The 17,573-nt window shown below is 49.8% G+C and overlaps 1 protein-coding gene across 5 annotated transcripts in view; it reads left to right on the top strand.

The window, feature by feature from the left end:
* The first annotated feature begins 279 nt into the window (after positions 1 to 279).
* Positions 280 to 17,573, top strand: part of pcdh10a (protocadherin 10a) — a 19,704-nt gene continuing 2,410 nt past the window's right edge. Inside the window, exons 1-4 of one of the 5 annotated variants that reach the window (XM_081714189.1) lie at positions 280 to 4,280; positions 4,732 to 4,787; positions 6,022 to 6,128; positions 15,505 to 15,554. In XM_081714189.1, the coding sequence (XP_081570315.1) occupies positions 1,782 to 4,280; positions 4,732 to 4,787; positions 6,022 to 6,128; positions 15,505 to 15,527 (2,685 nt within the window). In that variant the 5' untranslated portion in view covers positions 280 to 1,781 and the 3' untranslated portion in view covers positions 15,528 to 15,554. Of the gene's footprint in view, positions 4,281 to 4,731; positions 4,788 to 6,021; positions 6,129 to 15,504; positions 15,555 to 16,587; positions 16,879 to 17,573 lie in introns of those variants that run through there. The other 4 variants (XR_014123767.1, XM_081714188.1, XM_035530165.2 and 1 more) reach the window with 4 other exon arrangements.

Genomic DNA, 17,573 nt, shown 5'->3' with positions numbered 1-17,573 from the left:
AAAAAAAACTAAAGCACAGAAGCGCGTTTTATCTTTTAGTAAAAGTTGCATATTTTGGCTATGCAAACATAATAAAATAAGGATAAAAATAAAAGAAGTACCGATAAGCACAGAACACGGCGCCTCGGCCGGTCCGGGAGGGCGCGCGTTTAAAGTTACGGCTGTAAACCTGGCGGAAAGGCGGAGTTCAGGGGTCGGGAGCCCGGGCCGCCTCTGTCCGCTAGAGGGCACGTGAAGTACAGCTAACTGCACAACCTGCACGGGCCGACAACTCTGCTGCGACACAGACACGGACTGGCAGCGGGGGGAGACTTGTTAACGATGCATCGGAAGCTTAACGCAGCAGTAGCGACGCTACCGAGTCTTACCGGGACAGCATCGACGTGAAGACAAGAGACAGAAGGCGTGATCCGTTATAAAACCTCGGTCCGGGTCGTTGGTGGGGTTTTTTTCTCTCTTTTTTTGCGCGTTCAACAACTTGAAACATCCAACTAACAGACAGTCGTGCAGAGAGGATGCGAGAGAGAGGGGGACGGAGAGGTGTCATCTGTGTCTCGGGTTTCATGTGAAGATGGTCGGAACACAGGGGTGAAATCTGCATGTTTTTTTGTTTTTTTTTCCTTTGGAAGGGACCTGGTACTAAAGCCCGAATTCCTTCGTACTCACGCGCTCCCGGTGCAGACAACCGGCTTGCGCGATCGTGCGCTGCATACTAAGCGCTGAGCCACGCCACTCTTCTCAAGTGCGTCAAGCCCTAAATGCGCTCGTGACTGCGTTTAAACGCGTCTGCAAATAAAGGTCCTGTTTCAAATCCGGGACTGCAGCCTCGGTTCCCAGTTTTTGTAAACGGTAGGAAGTGAAATTTTGGCACTGAACCAAATGTTTGATTTCAGAATAAGACAAGCCACATGACATGCGATCGTGGCGCGTGCGGGATTTAGCGCGTTCCACTGACAACGTTTGCCTGGAAAGCAACTGTTTGACTTTATTCCTGAAACATGCAAATCAGTGATCATTCTCAACCCTGCACGGCGAGACGCGTAGTGGGAACGCGAGGGGCGAGCTAAGGGCCTGCAAGTGGCGTGCCGGCTGGCCAATCACATGGCGCATTGCTGCGAGACTGAGCCCCCCCATTGGTCGCTGGTGGCGGGGATCTGCGCAAAAGAAGGCACCCGCGCGCACTGGTTGTGCAGAAGTCGATGAGGAGGCAGTGCTGGGCATCTCGGCACCTCTGCTGCACGCGCTCATACGGAGAGAGGTAGCGGGAAGATTTCAGCGGACGCCTAGAAAGTTCGGCTCCGGGATTCTATGCTTTGTCTGTGGGGAGTTCATGACGGTGCTAACCGGACCCGGGGATTTTTTTGTTTGTTTGTTTTTTTTTTCTGGGTCTTGTCACGGGTTTAACGGATATGTGCATTTGACGGGCTTCGCGATGTTTGGCTCTGGTGCACGGACTGTCGAATCCCGGTGACTGCGAGAGTGCGGGATCAAATGGCCGGTTCTGCTCGCGCCTACGGCGACATGGTCTCGGGTTCACAGCGCGCGCCAGCGGAGATTTCTCGCCGTAGTGGGAAGTAGCAACGAGCGATTTTTTCCGCGAACGGATGCGATGGGCAGCCCCTAGTCCGCGCGGAGAACGGACACGCGTCTAAGAGGGAGGGTGTGTGTGTGTGAGAGAGAGAGAGAGAGAGAGAGAGAGAGAGAGAGAGGGAGAGAGAGAGAGAGAGAGAGAGAGAGAGAGAGAGAGTGGAGGATAACACCAGCTCACTTGTTGTTTGGACATGATCTTGCTATTTGTCTTGTTCTCGGTTGTGGATGGCGGGCTATCGCAGCTGCACTACTCGGTACCGGAGGAACAGGAGCGCGGAGCGATCGTGGGGAATATCGCCGAGGATCTGGGGCTGGACATAACCAAACTTTCCGCGCGCCGCTTTCAGACGGTGCCGAGTTCACGCACGCCGTATCTGGAAGTGAACTTGGAGAACGGAGCGATCGTGGTGAACGAACGCATTGACCGAGAGGAGATATGCCGACAGACCGTGCCGTGTCTCCTTCATCTCGAGGTGTTTTTAGAGAACCCGCTCGAGCTTTTCCGCGTGGAGATAGAGGTGCTGGATATTAACGATAATCCGCCGAGTTTCCCAGAGACCGACATCACCGTGGAAATCACCGAGAGTGCTACGCCGGGTACCCGCTTCCCGGTGGAGAACGCATTCGACCCAGACGTAGGCACCAATGCCCTGAGCACGTACGCCATCACGAACAACAATTACTTTTACTTGGACGTACAGACACAGGGCGATGGAAACAGGTTCGCAGAGCTCGTGCTGGAAAAACCGTTAGACCGCGAGCAGCAGGCTGTTCACAGGTACGTGCTCACCGCCGTCGATGGAGGGCAACCGCAACGAACAGGTACCGCGCTCCTCGTGGTTAAGGTGCTGGACTCCAACGACAACGCACCGGTTTTCGATCAGTCCGTGTATTCCGTGAACCTGCGCGAGAACTCTCCAGTCGGCACGCTCGTGATCCAGCTGAACGCCACGGATATGGACGAGGGCCAAAACGGAGAGATTGTTTACTCGTTAAGCAGTCACAATCCGCCGCGCATTCGGGATCTGTTTAACATCGACTCGCGCACCGGACGGATTGAAGTCACCGGAGAAGTGGATTATGAGGAGAGTGGCACGCATCAGATTTACGTCCAGGCGAAGGACCTGGGACCGAACGCAGTGCCCGCGCACTGCAAAGTTCTGGTCAAACTAATCGACGTGAACGACAACACGCCGGACATCACATTCAGCACCGTTACTGAGTCGGTGAGCGAAAGCGCAGCCTCGGGCACGGTGATCGCCATGCTGAGCGTCTCTGACCGGGACTCCGGCGAGAACGCGCAAATGACCTGTGAGCTGCGCGGCGACGTGCCGTTCAAACTCAAATCGTCCTTCAAGAACTATTACACCATCGTGACGGACGGTCCGCTAGACCGCGAGAGCGCCGAGTCTTACACGCTCACGGTGGTGGCGACGGATAAAGGGGCGCCGTCCCTCACCGCGAGCAAGTCCATCAAAGTGCACGTGTCGGACGAGAATGACAACGCACCCCGCTTCACGCAGGCGATTTATGACGTGTACGTAACGGAGAACAACGTGCCGGGCGCGTACATCTACGCCGTGAGCGCCTCGGATCCGGACGTCGGACTAAACGCTTATGTGACTTACTCCATATTGGAGCGCGAGATCCAGGGCATGTCCGTTCTGACTTACGTCTCGATCAACTCCGAGAACGGATATCTTTACGCGCTGCGCTCGTTCGACTACGAGCAGGTCAAAGAGTTTACGTTTATGGTTCAAGCGAAAGACTCCGGGACGCCCGAGCTGATAACGAACGCCACCGTTAACGTCATCATAGTGGACCAGAACGACAACGCGCCGAACGTGATCGCCCCGCTGGGCAAAAACGGTACCGCGAGAGAACACTTACCCCGCTCGGCGGAGCCCGGATACCTGGTAACGCGCATCGTCGCCACAGACGCGGACGACGGAGAGAACGCGCGGCTCTCGTATAGCATCCTCCGGGGGAACGAGCTCGGCGTGTTCCGTATGGACTGGAGGACCGGCGAGCTGCGCACCGCGCGCCGCGTGTCCAAAAAACGGGACCCGCCACACCCTTACGACCTGTTGATCGAAGTGCGAGACCATGGACAGCCTCCCTTGTCGTCCTCCGCAAGCGTCAACGTCGCGCTCGTGGACAGCGTGGTGGAGGGGCGTGGCGGGGAGCGGGGTTCGGTGAAGTCCAAAGAGGGCTCGCTGGACCTCACGCTCATCCTCATCATCGCGCTCGGCTCCGTGTCCTTCATCTTCCTCCTGGCGATGATCGTGCTGGCCGTGCGTTGCCAGAAAGACAAAAAGATAAACATCTACACGTGCCTGGCGGGAGACTGCTGTCCCTGCTGCGGCCCGTGCTGCAGTCGCGGGGCGCGCGGGCGGAAAAAGAAGCTGAGCAAGTCAGATATCATGCTCGTGCAGAGCACGAACGTGGCCAGCACGGCGCAGGTACCAGTGGAGGAGTCGGGGACTTTTGGCTCACGCCACCAGAACCAGAACTACTGCTACCAGGTGTGCCTCACGCCCGAGTCCGCCAAGACCGACCTGATGTTCCTCAAGCCGTGCAGTCCTTCGCGGAGCACGGACGCCGAGCACAGCACGTGCGGGGCTATCGTCGCCGGTTACGCCGACCAGCAGCCGGATATCATATCCAACGGGAGCATCTTATCCAGCGAGGTGAGACACACCTGAAACAGCCCACTTTCGCTCTAGGCGCGTGCAAGAATTCCACCGAAAAACGAAGGTTTGCTTATGACTCACGTGACGCTAATGAACCTGCATTTCCTGTGTTTGCTTGTGTTTAAAAGTTCCAGAGATTTCAAACTCAAAAAAATGCCACTTGCTTTCCCAGCACGTCTTTTCCTCCGCTCTGCGAGCCTCGGTAAAGCGCTCTTAACGTTAGCGGTTCCAGAGCTCTGCTTTCGCCACCTTTAGGCGGAGACGCCGCTACACGCTTTAGGGTGGGGATTCGTGCGCACGGGACATGGGGCGGAACAAAGCCCGCGCTATGGTTGAAGAGTTACGGCACCGGCCCCGTGACCCGGGCACCACAGAGACGGTTTACAGGTGGGGAGATGGCGTACAGGGTACAAGAGCCTTTATTCCTTATCTGTTTGATTCTGTTTAGACCAAACACCAGAGGGCAGAACTCGGTTACCTGGATAGACCCCGTCGTGTTAACAGGTATAACACACACACACATCAGCTTGATCAGTTTGATTCTAAAAACATAATTCAGCATATGTCATGATCCATTATATGTTATTTTATTTTCTTGCATTTATGTTGATTAGTGCCAATAGTGTAAAAGTGTGTGTGTGTGTGTGTGTGTGTTTCAAGTTTCAAGTTTGGTTTATTTGTCACATACATAGTCATACACAGTACAACACGCAGTGAAATGGTGGCGAGTGCTCTGTCCAAACTGAGGAAGAGAACCAGGGGTGCATAGAGAAAAATATATATATACAGATAAATATATATTCTATGTATGTGTAAGTGTGTGTGTAAGTCTAAGTGTGTGTGTGTGTGTGTGTGTGTAAATCTGTAAGTCTGTAAGTGTGTGTGTGTAAATCTGTAAGTGTGTAAGTCTGTAAGTCTGTGTGTGTGTAAGTCTGAGTGTGTAAGTCTGTAAGTGTGTGTGTAAGTGTAAGTCTGTGAGTGTGTAAGTCTGTGAGTGTGTAAGTCTGTGAGTGTGTGTAAGTGTGTAAGTGGGAGTGTGTAAGTCTGTGTGTAAGTCTGTGTGTGTGTGTAAGTCTGTGAGTGTGTAAGTCTATGAGTGTGTAAGTCTGAATGGCCTTCAGAGTGCAGCTGCAGCCAACCAATGAGAGTCCAACACACCCGTTTCAGTGCATCTCCCCTCTCTCCCTCCCTCCTCCCTTCTCCCCTCGTCCCCTCTCTGTCGCTCTCTCCTCCTCCTCCTCTATTCTCCTCACCTCTCTCTCTCTCTCCTCCTCCTCCCCTCTCTGTCGCTCTCTCCTCCTCCTCCTCTATTCTCCTCACCTCTCTCTCTCTCTCCTCCTCCTCCCCTCTCTGTCGCTCTCTCCTCCTCCTCCTCTATTCTCCTCACCTCTCTCTCTCTCTCCTCCTCCCCTCTCTGTCGCTTTCTCCTCCTCCTCCTCTATTCTCCTCACCTCTCTCTCTCTCTCCTCCTCCTCCCCTCTCTGTCGCTCTCTCCTCCTCCTCCTCTATTCTCCTCACCTCTCTCTCTCTCTCCTCCTCCTCCCCTCTCTGTCGCTCTCTCCTCCTCCTCCTCTATCCTCCTCACCTCTCTCTCCCCCTCTCTCTCTTCCTCCTTTCTCCTCCCCTCTCTCTCTCTTTCCCTCCCTCATTCTCCTCCTCTCTCTCTCTCTCTCTCTCTCTCTCTCTCTCTCTCGCTCTCTCGCTCTCTTGCTCTCTTGTTCTCTTTCCCTCCCTCCAGCTCAGCGTTCCAGGAGGCGGATCTCGTCAGCTCTAAAGACAGTGGTCATGGAGACAGTGAGCAAGGAGACAGCGACCACGACGCCACAAACCGGGGCCACACTGCCGGTGAGCACGGGGTCATCACCCGACATGGGGTCATCATCCATTACGGGGTCATCTCCCAACATGGATTCATCACGGTATGGGGTCATCACAGTATGGGGTCATCACAGTATGGGGTCATCACCTGACATGGGGTCATCACGGTATGGGGTCATCACCCAGCATGGGGTTATTGCAGCATTCCCACCTCACTTCAGCAGAGTGCAGGTTATGGGAGAAGTAGGTGGGGTCAGCATGTGGTGGAGGCGTGGTCAATTAGGACAGGTGCGCTTGCCGTGGGAATCGCAGCGCTGAAAGTACAGCGGCTGAAATGCGGATCGATACGGGATGTGTAGGGAATTCCGCAGCTGTCAGCGGGGCTAACGGGATTCCTGTCAGCTCCCAGAACGCTTTCCCGTGTCTGACAGAATGTAGTGCTGCGGAGTCAGGGACAAGCCGGAGCGTTTCTGTCCGACTTAATGAGGAACATTCCTAAGCTTCAAAGCCACGGAGAGACAGACTATACCGAATACACACACACACCTTTACATGGATAGCACACAACTAAGTGAAATCAGGCTGGAGACTTTTCTCTGTGTGTGTGTTTGTGTGTGTGTGTGTGAGTGTTCAACTTAAATTCTATTAGTGTGTGGTTACTGATGACAGTGGTGCTGGACACTCGATAAGACTCTGACCTTTATCTATACAGCCTGGTGACATTCAGGAGATGTCTAGTGTGAGTCTCAGCATTGCCAAATACCACCAATACCCCCTCACGGAACAGAACACAAACGCTCTCCTCCAAGATCTTCTGGCGTGTGTGTGTGTGTGTGTGTGTGTGTGTGTGTGTGCACGCGCGTGTGTGCGCCAGCCGCGCATGGGGAATGTTCAGAAAGATTACATTTCTGGGGAATCGTGTGAAGTGCTTTGATATGGTTGAAGAAAAACAAAAAAGTGTTTTGCACACATGAGCACAAATACACACACACACACACACACACACACACACACACACACACACACACACACACACACGAGCACAAATACACATGTATCACAGTACACACACACACACGAGCACAAATACACATGTATCACAGTACACACACACACACGAGCACAAATACACATGTATCACAGTACACACACACACGAGCACAAATACACATGTATCACAGTACACACACACACACGAGCACAAATACACATGTATCACAGTACACACACATACACACACATGAGCACAAATACACATGTATCACAGTACACACACATACACACACACACACACGAGCACAAATACACATGTATCACAGTACACACACACACACACACACACACACACACACACGAGCACAAATAGACATGTATCACAGTACACACACACATACACACACGAGCACAAATACACATGTATCACAGTACACACACACACACATACGAGCACTAATACACATGTATCACAGTACACACACACACAAGCACAAATGCACAAGTATCGCAGTACACACACACACGAGCACAAATGCACAAGTATCGCAGTACACACACACACACACACGAGCACAAATGCACATGTATCGCAGTACACACACACACACGAGCACAAATACACATGTATCACAGTACATACACACAAACACACACACGAGCACAAATACATATGTATCACAGTACACACACACACACACGAGCACAAATACAAATGTATCACAGTACACACACACATACACACACGAGCACAAATACACATGTATCAGTATACACACACGAGCACAAATACACATGTATCAGTATACACACACGAGCACAAATACACATGTATCAGTATACACACACGAGCACAAATACACATGTATCAGTATACACACACGAGCACAAATACACATGTATCAGTATACACACACGAGCACAAATACACATGTATCACAGTACACACACACACACGAGCACAAATACACATGTATCACAGTACACACACACACACGAGCACAAATACACATGTATCACAGTACACACACACACACGAGCACAAATACACATGTATCACAGTACACACACACACACGAGCACAAATACACATGTATCACAGTACACACACACACACGAGCACAAATACACATGTATCACAGTACACACACACACACGAGCACAAATACACATGTATCACAGTACACACACGAGCACAAATACACATGTATCACAGTACACACACACGAGCACAAATACACATGTATCACAGTACACACACACACACACACGAGCACAAATACACATGTATCACAGTACACACACACACACACGAGCACAAATACACATGTATCACAGTACACACACACGAGCACAAATGCACATGTATCACAGTACACACACACGAGCACAAATGCACATGTATCACAGTACACACACACGAGCACAAATGCACATGTATCACAGTACACACACACGAGCACAAATGCACATGTATCACAGTACACACACACGAGCACAAATGCACATGTATCACAGTACACACACACGAGCACAAATGCACATGTATCACAGTACACACACACGAGCACAAATGCACATGTATCACAGTACACACACACGAGCACAAATGCACATGTATCACAGTACACACACACGAGCACAAATGCACATGTATCACAGTACACACACACGAGCACAAATGCACATGTATCACAGTACACACACACGAGCACAAATGCACATGTATCACAGTACACACACACGAGCACAAATGCACATGTATCACAGTACACACACACGAGCACAAATGCACATGTATCACAGTACACACACACGAGCACAAATGCACATGTATCACAGTACACACACACGAGCACAAATGCACATGTATCACAGTACACACACACGAGCACAAATGCACATGTATCACAGTACACACACACGAGCACAAATGCACATGTATCACAGTACACACACACGAGCACAAATGCACATGTATCACAGTACACACACACGAGCACAAATGCACATGTATCACAGTACACACACACACACACACACACACGCGCACACAAGCGCAAATACACATGTATCACAGTACACACACACACACACACACACGCGCACACAAGCGCAAATACACATGTATCACAGTACCCACACGAGCACAAATACACATTTATCACAGTACACACACACACACACACACGAGCACAAATACACATGTATCACAGTACACACACACACACACACACACACACACACACGAGCATAAATACACATGTATCGCAGTACACACACACACACACGAGCACAAATGCACATGTATCGCAGTACACACACACACACACGAGCACAAATGCACATGTATCGCAGTACGCACACACACGAGCACAAATGCACATGTATCACAGTACACACACACACACACACGAGCACAAATGCACATGTATCACAGTACGCACACACACGAGCACAAATGCACATGTATCACAGTACGCACACACACGAGCACAAATGCACATGTATCACAGTACGCACACACACGAGCACAAATGCACATGTATCACAGTACGCACACACACGAGCACAAATGCACATGTATCACAGTACGCACACACACGAGCACAAATGCACATGTATCACAGTACGCACACACACGAGCACAAATGCACATGTATCACAGTACACACACACACACACACGAGCACAAATGCACATGTATCACAGTACACACACACACACACGAGCACAAATGCACATGTATCACAGTACACACACACACGAGCACAAATGCACATGTATCACAGTACACACCCACACGAGCACAAATGCACATGTATCACAGTACACACACACACGAGCACAAATGCACATGTATCACAGTACACACACACACGAGCACAAATGCACATGTATCACAGTACACACACACGAGCACAAATACACATGTATCACAGTACACACACACACACACACACACACACACACACACACACACACACACACGAGCACAAATACACATGTATCGCAGTACACACACACAAACACACACACACACGAGCACAAATACACATGTATCGCAGTACACGCACACACACACACACACACGAGCACAAATAGACATGTATCACAGTACACACACACACGAGCACCAATGGACATGTATCGCAGTACACACACACACACACGAGCAGAAATACACATGTATCACAGTACACAAACACACACACATACGAGCACAAATACACATGTATCACAGTACACACACACACACACACACACACACGAGCACAAATACACATGTATCACAGTACACACACACACAAGCACAAATACACATGTATCACAGTACACACACACAAGCACAAATGCACATGTATCACAGTACACACACACACACGAGCACAAATGCACATGTATCGCAGTACACACACACACACGAGCACAAATACACATGTATCACAGTACACACACACACACACACACACACACGAGCACAAATACACATGTATCACAGTACACACACACACACACACACGAGCACAAATACACATGTATCACAGTACACACACACACACACACACACACACACACACACGAGCACAAATACACATGTATCACAGTACACACACACACACACACACACACACACACACACGAGCACAAATACACATGTATCACAGTACACACACACACACATGAGCACAAATGCACATGTATCACAGTACACACACACGAGCACAAATGCACATGTATCGCAGTACACACACACACACGAGCACAAATACACATATATCGCAGTACACACACACACGAGCATAAATGCACATGTATCACAGTACACACACACACACAAAGCACAAATGCACATGTATCACAGTACACACACACACACACACACACACACACACACACACACACACACTATCGTTCTTAATTGAATTCTCAGCCTGATTGGAGCTGTCAGACTCTGCAGAAGGAGTGGTGTTTAGGGGACAGCGTGATGGGATCTCCAGGGAGTGTCTCCTGTCCCGGGGGAGGAGGGACACAGGCTTCCTTCGGCATCGTTGGCATCTATTGTTTAGGAGAGGACAGAAGCGCAACGAATCGTGCGGTGAAATTAGAACGAACGAGCGTTTGATTAACAATTATTAGTAAATGAAGCACAGCCTGAAGAACCTTCATCACTGCGTCTGACCAGAGTGGACCGATTAATAGGGCTCCATGTCCCTCTGTCTCTGGCTGTCCCCCCCCCCCCACACACACGCACGCGCACACACACACACACACACACACACACACACACACACACACACACATACAGACACACACGCACACGCACACGCACACACACACACACATACAGACACGCACACACGCACGCACGCACACACACACACACACACACACACACGCACATACACACACACACACTCTATCATGACTTGTATGGCCCATAACTCCTTTATGCCCCTGCTAGGGTCACGACCCCCAAAGTCTTTTTCTTGAAATAAAAGATCTCCACAGTCACTCAGTCGAAGGTTCTGCGTCCGTCATGCACTGCTGAATGATAGTTGTTCATTTTTTCTTATGGGTTTTCCAGGAAATGTTTGTGTGTGTGTGTGTGTGTGTGTGTGTGAGATGATCTCTAAAAAGCCATTATTGTCATTAAAGGGGGAGATTAGCTACACACAGAGGTGGCAGACACACACACACACACACACACACTGTCTGGTCTGTCTCCACTACCTGTGGCACACACACACACACACACACACACACACACTGTCTGGTCTGTCTCCACTACCTGTGGCTCTGTGTGGACTGTCTGGTCTGTCTTCACCATCTGTGGCTCTGTGTGGACTATCTGGTCTGTCTTCACCATCTGTGGCTCTGTGTGGACTATCTGGTCTGTCTCCACCATCTGTGGCTCTGTGTGGACTATCTGGTCTGTCTCCACCATCTGTGGCTCTGTGTGGACTATCTGGTCTGTCTCCACCATCTGTGGCTCTGTGTGGACTATCTGGTCTGTCTTCACCATCTGTGGCTCTGTGTGGACTATCTGGTCTGTCTTCACCATCTGTGGCTCTGTGTGGACTATCTGGTCTGTCTCCACCATCTGTGGCTCTGTGTGGACTGTCTGGTCTGTCTCTACCATCTGTGGCTGATCAGGTCATTTGTGCCACTGGGTGTTGGATCTTCTTAAAGCTTCTCAGCGTAAGGATTAGTGATTTCATGTTATCAGAGTGAGTGGCACTGCTACCATGACGACAGGAGGACCAGTCCTGCACCAGTCCTGCACTGGTACTGGCTACAGTGCCTCTGATCCCTGCCTACCAGCCTTGGTCTCTCTCTCTCTCTCTCTCTCTCTCTCTCTCTCTCTCTCCCTCTGTCTCTGTGCATTTGTGTAGTTAATCATGCAGTTAGATTTTTGACACTCTGTCTTGCATGTAAAGATCTGGTGGCAGACACACACACACCTCACAGAACATATTCTGACTTCACACTTCCTGTAGGCCTGTGACGGGGTTAGAGAGGAGGGGGAGGGGTCTGTGTGAGTGGGAGGGGACATTGATCCTATTGGCTGGCTGGAGAAACAAACATTTACTGCCTGATAATCAAACCATACAGAACGGCAGTTAAAAAGATCACACACGCATACTGACACTGTCACTCTGAAGACATCTCAGACCTCCACGATCAGCCTATGGACATACACGCACACACATGCACACACGCGCACACACACACACACAGATACAAGGAGTGACACAGTGCTGTGGATGAGCTTCCGTGGTGACACGAATCCTCTAACACCACACGAATCCTCTAACACCACACAAATCCTTGGGAACACCACACGAATCCTCCAGAACACCACATGAGTCCTCTAATACCACACAAATCCTCCAGAACACCACACGAATTCTCTAACACCACACGAATTGTCCAGAACCCACCGCTATCAGTTTGACCAGTGCAGGAGTAAGTACAGCTTCACCCTAATCAGCACTGCTGCTCCAGTTACACACTAGTCACACCAGTCACCTGTTTGATCAGCTTCCTGAGTATGACCCCTCTCTCGCTCTCTCTCTCTCTCTCTCTCTCTCTCTCTCACACACACACACACACACACACACACACACACACACAGGTCAGATTTGTGATTTGTGAATCTGTAAAATCTTCTGTCATGATATCTTAGAGAAATACATCCACATACAGTGTTGGTTAAGACTGTGTGTGGGTGTGTGGGCACGTGTGTGTGTTACAGGCAGTGGTTAGAACTGGGTGTTAGGACTGTGTGTGTGTGGATGCTTGTGTGTGTTACAGGCATTGGTAAGGACTGGGTCTTCAGTGTGTGTGTGTTCAGTCTGAGTGTTTTGGTCTCATTTACTTATTCAGTTGTCCATCTCTGTCTGTCTCAGACCTCTTGCACTGTAATAAACATCCCCGTGTCAATAGTCTGGTGGAGTGATTGTCTGTGTGTGTGTGTGTTGGCTGGAATTATTCTCTGATTGTCTGAGTGTATGTGTGTGTGTGTTGGCTGGCATGATTGAGTGTGAATGAATGTGTTAGAATACAGAGCATTACAAAGAGCCTCATGAGATGTGTGTGTGTGGGTGAGAGGGTGTGTGTGTGGGGGGGGTGAATGTGTGTGGGTGAGAGTGTATGTGTGTGTGGGTGGGTGAGTGAGAGTGTGTGTGTGTGTGTGTGTGTGTGTGTGGGTGGGTGAGTGTGTGTGCGGGGGTGGGTGGGTGGGTGAGTGTGTATGTGGGGGGGGTGGGTAAGAGGGTGAGTGTGTGTGGGGGTGGGTGGGTGGGTGAGTGTGTGTGTATGTGGGGGGGGTGGGTGGGTAAGAGGGTGAGTGTGTGTGGGGGTGGGTGGGTGGGTAAGAGGGTGTGTGTGTGTGGGTGAGAGTGTGTGTGTGTGTGGGTGAGAGTGTGTGTCTGGGTGGGTGAGTGAGAGTGTGTGTGTGTGGGTGGGTGAGAGGGTGTGTGTGTGTGTGTGTGTGTGTGTGGGTGAGAGTGTTTGTGTGTATGTGGGTGTGTGGGTGAGAGTGTGTGTGTGTGTAAATCACTCACTCTCTTTCTCTCTTACTGTAGTCCTGAAGACTGTAAGGAAGTCAATTATCAAATGAGTAAAATGCTTGTTATGCACCAGAAATAATCGTATGTGAGAGTGTGTGTGAGAGAGTGGTAGATCATTCCTACTCATCTCAGATGTGTGTGGAGTGGATTAAAGAAGAAGAAACAAACACACACACACTCACACCCACCCACGCACCCCCACACACACACTCACCGACACACACACACTCTCACCCGCACACCCACGCACGCACCTCCCCACACACACACACTCTCACCCACACACACACACACACACACTTAATTTGATTTATCCAGCTCTATATTTACAACAAATTTAAAATTGTACTTTGTACTTTTCATTTCTTATTATCTCATCACAGTTAAACTGTCGTGTTATTTCATATCAACAACAATAATAATATAACTACAACAATACTCCTATTACAATAATAATAATAATAATAATAATAATAATAAAAATAACGACAAAAATACTCCTATTACCATAATAATAATAATAATAATAATAATAATAATAATAATAATAATAATAATAATAATCACAACAATACTCCTATTACCAAAAATAATAGTAGTAATAATAATAATAATAATAATCATCATCATCATCATCAGATTAAAAAAAACAAAATGCTAATATGAAGAAACTATATAAAATTTTCTTAGTTTGTTATTCCAACCTTTTAGTCATTTTAATTCAGAAACTCTTAATTCATCAACTCCATTATGGTGTCTGATTTTTCTCAGTGTGTGTGTGTGTGTGTGTGTGTTCTGCGCAGGAGCCGACCTCTTCTCTAACTGAGGTGTGTGTGTGTGTGTGTGTGTGTGTGTTCTGCACAGGAGCCGACCTCTTCTCTAACTGAGGTGTGTGTGTGTGTGTGTGTGTGTGTGTTCTGCGCAGGAGCCGACCTCTTCTCTGAGGTGTGTGTGTGTGTGTTCTGCGCAGGAGCCGACCTCTTCTCTGAGGTGTGTGTGTGTGTGTTCTGCGCAGGAGCCAACCTCTTTTCTAACTGAGGTGTGTGTGTGTGTGTGTGTTCTGCGCAGGAGCCGACCTCTTCTCTAACTGAGGTGTGTGTGTGTGTGTGTGTGTGTGTGTGTGTGTGTGTGTGTGTTCTGCGCAGGAGCCAACCTCTTCTCTAACTGAGGTGTGTGTGTGTGTGTCTTCTGCGCAGGAGCCGACCTCTTCTCTAACTGAGGTGTGTGTGTGTGTGTGTGTGTGTGTGTGTGTGTGTGTGTGTGTGTGTGTGTTCTGCGCAGGAGCCAACCTCTTCTCTAACTGAGGTGTGTGTGTGTGTGTGTGTTCTGTGCAGGAGCTGACCTCTTCTCTAACTGAGGTGTGTGTGTGTGTGTGTGTGTTCTGCGCAGGAGCCAACCTCTTCTCTAACTGAGGTGTAGGTGTGTGTGTGTGTGTGTGTGTGTGTGTGTGTGTGTGTTCTGCGCAGGAGCCGACCTCTTCTCTAACTGAGGTGTGTGTGTGTGTGTGTGTGTGTGTGTGTGTGTGTGTGTGTGTTCTGCGCAGGAGCCAACCTCTTCTCTAACTGAGGTGTGTGTGTGTGTGTGTTCTGTGCAGGAGCTGACCTCTTCTCTAACTGAGGTGTGTGTGTGTGTGTGTGTGTGTTCTGTGCAGGAGCTGACCTCTTCTCTAACTGAGGTGTGTGTGTGTGTGTGTGTGTGTTCTGTGCAGGAGCCGACCTCTTCTCTAACTGAGGTGTGTGTGTGGGTGTGTGTGTGTGTTCTGCGCAGGAGCTGACCTCTTCTCTAACTGAGGTGTGTGTGTGTGTGTGTGTGTTCTGTGCAGGAGCTGACCTCTTCTCTAACTGAGGTGTGTGTGTGTGTGTGTTCTGTGCAGGAGCTGACCTCTTCTCTAACTGAGGTGTGTGTGTGTGTGTGTGTGTGTGTGTGTGTGTGTGTGTGTGTGTGTGTGTGTGTGTGTGTGTGTTCTGTGCAGGAGCTGACCTCTTCTCTAACTGAGGTGTGTGTGTGTGTGTGTGTGTGTGTGTGTGTGTGTGTGTTCTGTGCAGGAGCCGACCTCTTCTCTAACTGAGGTGTGTGTGTGTGTGTGTGTGTGTGTGTGTGTGTGTGTGTGTGTGTGAGTGTTCATTCTGTGCAGGAGCTGACCTCTTCTCTAACTGAGGTGTGTGTGTGTGTGTGTGTGTGTGTGTGTGTGTGTGTGTGTGTGTGTGTGTGTGTGTGTGTGTGTGTTCTGTGCAGGAGCTGACCTCTTCTCTAACTGAGGTGTGTGTGTGTGTGTGTGTGTGTGTGTGTGTGTGTGTGTGTGTGTGTGTTCTGTGCAGGAGCTGACCTCTTCTCTAACTGAGGTGTGTGTGTGTGTGTGTGTGTGTGTGTGTGTGTGTGTGTGTGTGTGTGTGTGTGTGTGTGTGTGTTCTGTGCAGGAGCTGACCTCTTCTCTAACTGCACGGAGGAGTGTAAGGCTCTCGGTCACTCTGACCGCTGTTGGATGCCTTCATTCGTGCCCGGCGACGGTCGCCAAGGCGCAGATTATCGCAGCAACCTGCACGTGCCTGGGATGGATGCGGTGCCGGACAGTGAGGTACAGGCGGGCGTAGCGGGTGTAGCGGGCGTAGCGGACCGCTTATTCTCCACATTCGGCAAAGACAAGTCACACCCCGAGCCTCCTTCCCTCCTAACGGCGGGCGGAGCTCCCTACAAGCCCTCCTACCTGTGTGAGTATTCAGCCCCGCCTCCCCGCTGCTGAGCCCCGCCCCAGCCCCGCCCCAGCCCCGCCCAGCAGTGTCCCTCTCCACGGCAACGGCAGGATCTGTGTCTGTGTACACGCATATCTATATTTTGTAATGTAAACTACTCACTACATCCAACCAATCAGATTCTGGCTTCCTCTTTATCTCCAATGTTCACCTCCCAAAAATCATCAATAACGATCTTAAATTGATTAATTGATGAAGAGTGTGTTAATAATTAATAAAGAGCTTATTTTGGTTTGAAATTCTGGAGTACTGTTTCCGAGTTTTTGAAACCCCTCCCCCCACATTTCCCTGCATACACGAGCAGAGGCATGTCCTATCAGATCCATCCTGATTGGTTAAAGGGGTTCTGCGTAATTGGCTAACTCTGCCAGCGTGACAGACTCATGGTGTTGTGACTTTTGCTTCTGCTGAAATACGACGCCTCCTGCACGTGACCCGTTCATCACACACGCACTCACAGACACAACACACGCTTGAGCACAGACATGACGCACACAGCAGGCATGACGGCATGTGTGTTAGTGTGTGGCTGGCGTGGTAGCATGTTGCTAGGGTGGTGAGAACACCTTGTACGTGTGAAAGCACTACAGAGGCCTTGAGACTCTCAGAGCTGGAGGTAGTTTAGTACTTACAAAAAGTGTACAAGGTTTTCT

The sequence above is a fragment of the Electrophorus electricus genome, chromosome 5 (genome assembly GCF_041902795.1).
Source record: "Electrophorus electricus isolate QZ-2024a chromosome 5, ASM4190279v1, whole genome shotgun sequence".
NCBI lineage: Eukaryota > Metazoa > Chordata > Actinopteri > Gymnotiformes > Gymnotidae > Electrophorus > Electrophorus electricus.
This window is presented reverse-complemented; position numbering and strand designations above follow the sequence as displayed.